We start from the raw sequence: 5,000 nt of genomic DNA, 5'->3' as shown, positions 1-5,000 counted from the left end.
TAAATTGTTGGCATTAACACCCTATAATATGGTATCCATTCTCCTCAATAAAACATACAAACTCAACACAAGTCTGATATTTCTGGCTATAAAGTCAATTTTCAACATCTTAACCAACCCGACTTAATACCGTTTTGAGGCGAAAGGTCACATGGTTTGTGTACCAACGTTCCAGTTAGAGAATATTACAATGCTGGTTAGACTATTTTCATTGAATCGATACCAAATAGTGGTTCCCTCATTATTTGGAATACAATCAATTTATTTAAATTTATATGAACTCTTTTACGTTTTTAACATTGGGGAAGAGTTCTACAACACATGATTGAAATATGTAAGATATCAAATGAAGAAAATGTATCTCCGTGTCCAATAAAAAGCTCCGCGGAGTTCTCTCAAGACATCGGAAAATGTATTGTCTATTAACACAGTAGAAATTGAATTCAAATTTCATTCAACACTTGAATCATAAATTATTATTATGCTTTGATTGACTTATCATCGCGTTCATTGAACGGACGTGCTTCTGAATAAAAGACATTTTCAATTATATCTAAATTGTACTGATTTTTAAAAAATACTAATTTTAGATAAATTTAACACTTTGATAATCTGACGTCATAAAAAATATTGTCAACTTGACATCATTATGCGTTACTTTTTATGGAGAGGTGTAGAATAATACGGTATCTAAAGTGCTAAAAAATATTTTTTTTTAATGCTTTGTATCATTCTCTTTTCGGCATATGATACACCCAGACAGAATACCAAATTGGATCATATGTTATTGTAGCTATTTGTAACGTATTAACTTTTGCTTTTATTCTCAGACGTCTTGATAGCATGGGCTTTCGAGTAATCGCCGGATGCCTGACAGAGATGGGGAAAAACGCCCTGTCCGCCAGGTCCTCTTCCAGATTTAGGTCACTAGTCGTAAATGTGGCGGACAGTGAGAGCATCAGAAAGGCTCTTGATTACGTCATCAGAACGGTTCCACAAAATGTTGGTGAGAAATCACACAGATAATGGAAATGTTGTAATTGTTGCTGTTGTTTTGTATTCGTTTTTGCTACTATTATCGTCGTCGTCGTCGTCGTTGTTTATTGCAAAGTACCAGGTTTGAAAGTTTTGCCAAGATGAAGGTCATTTAAGTCGAACGATATTTGAAGGACGACTTTTTTCCCCCAAATTTTTAAATACGTATCTTTGCAGACAGAGTTCGACAGTTAACAGGTTAAACAAGGAAACAGTGATTTTTTAACTCTCTCCTTACCAGCTATTTTTAGAATTTCACCCGAAAATTCACACCCACCAGGCACAAGAATAGACTTTTCTTACTCAAAAAAAAAAATAAACATGTGAGCTCTTCAACACAGTGTTTAGTTTTTATAGCTGTCATCAAAGCATTTCTTTAAATTTTGTGATGTACAAGAGAAATCAGAATCAGAAAATTGTTGGTTTTATCGTAACGAATGTGACGATTTTCCTATGGGTGGTAATGAGAGGGTTAATGTCATACATATCAGAACAATATTCCATCTGAAAACCATGATTAAAATTTGATAAACGTAATATCATCTGACATGGAACACACCAACTACTGAGTAGAGGTGGAGTTTATATAACCAAATATACAAAGAACAGTCTGACAACTCTGAATTCGGCAAAAAAATAAACAAACCAACAAACAAACAAACAAAAACAAAAAACGAGATGTATCTTCCATAATGGCCATGTGTGTGACATATTAATGAACCTTAAAATCAGCTTTCGGTTTAAAAAAAAAACAAAACAGAAAGAATGAAAGAAAAAGAGAAAGATATGCGGAAATAATAGTGAATCCTGCATATCTTCTCTAAACCTTTGGCTCGAACAAGTTTTTTTTTTTTCTATACTTGATGAATAATAGTCTTTTGTATCAAATCAAAATTTCATGATCTGGATACCTCCACGTCCTAAACCCACCATTGGCAATTGTTGAGGCTCGTTTCTGCAAACAATTAACAAGTATTTCCTCTTTTATATTGGGCAGGTCTGTGGGGAGTAGTGAACAACGCTGGGATCAGTGGTCCTCTCTCATGCAGTGAAATTTGCTCACAGCAAGATTTTGCGCGTGTAATGGCCGTCAACCTCTTTGGACCCATTCAGATATGTCGATCTTTTATGCCTTTAGTAAGAAAGGCCAAGGGACGGGTGGTGAACATGACGAGTACATGTGGTTTCTTTGCATCCTTGGGATCGGCATATCCCACGTCCAAATTTGGACTTGAAGGATTTACCGACAGTTTGCGGTAGGTATGACACTGTTGATTGGATTATTTGTTTGTTTGTTGTTGTTTGTTTGTTTTTTTAATGTATTTTTTTGTTATTGTTGTTTTTCTTTCTTTTTTTTAAAATCGATATCCGTGAAAGCCCTATTTTATCTTGTAACGAAATCAAGTAAGATAATTATGCTCATTGGCTGATGAAATACAATGTCAGAAAGCTCCTATTGTCCTGCTGGATAAAGTGCTGTGCAAAGATATAATGACCCCCCCCCCCACCCTCAAGTTTGGTTTAAAAAGAAGGGGAAAGGGGGGGGGGGGAGAGACTATTATGAGGTAAGAAATTAAAGCTACAGCTGGCCTGAGTGGAAGAAAAATGAAATTCTGGGAACCGTCTTGGGCAGGGGATACCGTAGAAATTCATTATATCGTTCTATATTTTTAAAGATTCAGATTTACTTATACCTTTTTTTTATTTAATTTTTAATCTTTTTCATTGGGGCGGTGCGACAGTGTTAATTATATAAGAAGACAACGAAATATGCGCAGTTGCTGATAATCAACAAATCGGATTTGGACGCGGCTTGATTTTCCCGCTAAACTAAACCTAATCATTTATAATAAGAATTTTGATTTTACATCATTTTGAAAGTTCACTACTGTAGTGTCTTCATGGGACTTTTTCCCCGCTAAACCTTTTCTGTAAGTGGGAAAATGAAACGGGACTTTCCAAACCTCGGTCAATTCGCCGGCAAAAAAAAACACAACAACAACAAAAAAAAAACAAGAAACGAACGTGATTTGGACCATTCAAGTTCTGGACTGAGCAACGTAATATTTATTAACACGATTTCATTGTAGTTCCATTTGTACAACTTGCAGTTTCTGTATAAATCAGTACATTGTCCCCTTTAAGAGCGCTCCGAACAAAGTCCCAAGTCACATGTGGCTAGGTGGTATGACTCTCACCTTCGAATCGGAAGGTTAAGACTTCGAATCCCGCTCTGAACGGCGCATAGTTGATTCTTTGGAAAGAGCTCTTTTCTGAAATTCTCTCACCGTTCTCTTGTGTAAAATGAGTACCTGACCGTTAACAGCAGTGTCTGTTGGAAAATATTGTAATATGGCCTAACAAGCGTCATGTCTCGTTCTACATGTTAAGTGTTGCTGTTGGTAAAGCGCTTTGAGCACGTGGATATTGCCCTATAGAAATGTTCTAGTTTTATTATGGTTGGAGGGGGGGGGGGGTCTTTTTTGTTGTTGTTGTTCGTTTTAAAAAAATGTAATTCTTTTTTTTAAAAAGAATTGTTGACTGGGTTTTTATCTTTGGTCGCCATGCCTCTGTGCATGTTTAGCTGAATAGGACAAGGTAAAGATTGGCAATATTTTTTAATTTTTTTTTTTTGGTTTTTATCTACCGATAATATAAGAATGATTAAGGAGCAATTGGGTTTTTATGGTTTGAAAAAGGAATAAACCACTGCATGTACGCAGTGGTTTTGTTTTTTTTTTTTTTTTTTTTTTTTTTTTGCTTTTGCTTTATTTTTTTTTTTTTTTGTTTTGTTTTAGATAACTGTGATTATCTCAGACCACTTGAATAACGAATTACAAGTGCGGGCCAAATTTTCCAGTCCCGCCTACCCTATTGCCTGTTGTTTCCTTGGCAACTGTGTCATCAAAACATTTCAAAAGATCATTATCAGTGTTCGTCCTATATCTCTGTCAGCTATAAATCAAAAACAAAATTTAGGGGGGAAAAAAGTCAATAGCAATATTTAGTAGTTTACAAGCATGGTCCCCGTGGAGAACTCATAACAATAAAGTAAATAAAACTCGATTCGGTAATGTTGAAAGCTTTCTTAGAATCAGTAATCGGTTCCAAGTTGTGACCAACCGTCTCAAAACGATACTATCCGTCGGAATGAATTGGGTCCTGAAAAGTGAATTTAGAATTCAATAATGATAAGAAATACTTTTTAAAACTTTTTTTTCATTCTTATTTGTTTCTGTAATTATCAATTTATTTATCTAATTAATTATTTATTGGTTCATTAATTTATTATGTATTTATTTATTTATCTTTTTTATTTTTTTAATTATCTAGTCCTTTAATTTCAAGTAGGCATTGCCCTGAAATCTAAACACAAACCTAAGTGAGTGCTTAAAGATTTAATCTTTAAAATATGCAATTTCCAGTTAGTATATTTACATTATGATAATGAGTTTAGCTTTTACTAGACAGCACATAAAGATTCCGATCTAGATCGGCGTCATGTTCCAATAAATGGTAAACTATACCAAAAACGAACACATGCTGATGAGAACATTGTTGATTGCATCGTAACATGTGGCGATTTTCTCATGGAGAGGGTTACATTCATATGACATTCGATATGAGTCATAGATCACAGTTATGATAATAATAATATAATAATAATAAAATAATAATAATAATAATAATAATAATAATAATAATAATAATATATAATAATAATAATAATAATAATAATAATAATAATAATAATAATAATAATAATAATAATAATAATAATAATAATAATAATAATAATAAAAATAATAATAATAATAATAATAAATAATAATAATAATAATAATAATAATAATAATAATAATAATAATAATAATAATAATAATAATAATAATAATAATAATAATAATAATAATAATAATTAATAATAATAATAATAATAATAATAATAATAATAATAATAATAA

The 5,000-nt window shown here is 32.4% G+C and overlaps 1 protein-coding gene across 2 annotated transcripts in view; it reads left to right on the top strand.

Annotated features, from left to right (window-relative positions):
- The window catches only part of LOC144975735 (retinol dehydrogenase 7-like), a 12,319-nt gene that overhangs the window by 4,922 nt on the left and 2,397 nt on the right, over positions 1-5,000 (top strand). For both annotated transcript variants that reach the window (XM_078919930.1, XM_078919929.1), the window contains exons 3-4: positions 831-1,006; positions 2,033-2,291. In XM_078919930.1, the coding sequence (XP_078776056.1) occupies positions 831-1,006; positions 2,033-2,291 (435 nt within the window). The remainder of the gene's footprint in view (positions 1-830; positions 1,007-2,032; positions 2,292-5,000) is intronic.

Source organism: Berghia stephanieae, chromosome 6 (assembly GCF_034508935.2).
Source record: "Berghia stephanieae isolate SIO BIC M18660-M18661 chromosome 6, UCSD_Bste_1.3, whole genome shotgun sequence".
Lineage (NCBI taxonomy): Eukaryota > Metazoa > Mollusca > Gastropoda > Nudibranchia > Aeolidiidae > Berghia > Berghia stephanieae.
Note: the sequence above shows the minus strand (reverse complement) of the source record. Positions and strands in the feature narration are given on the sequence as shown.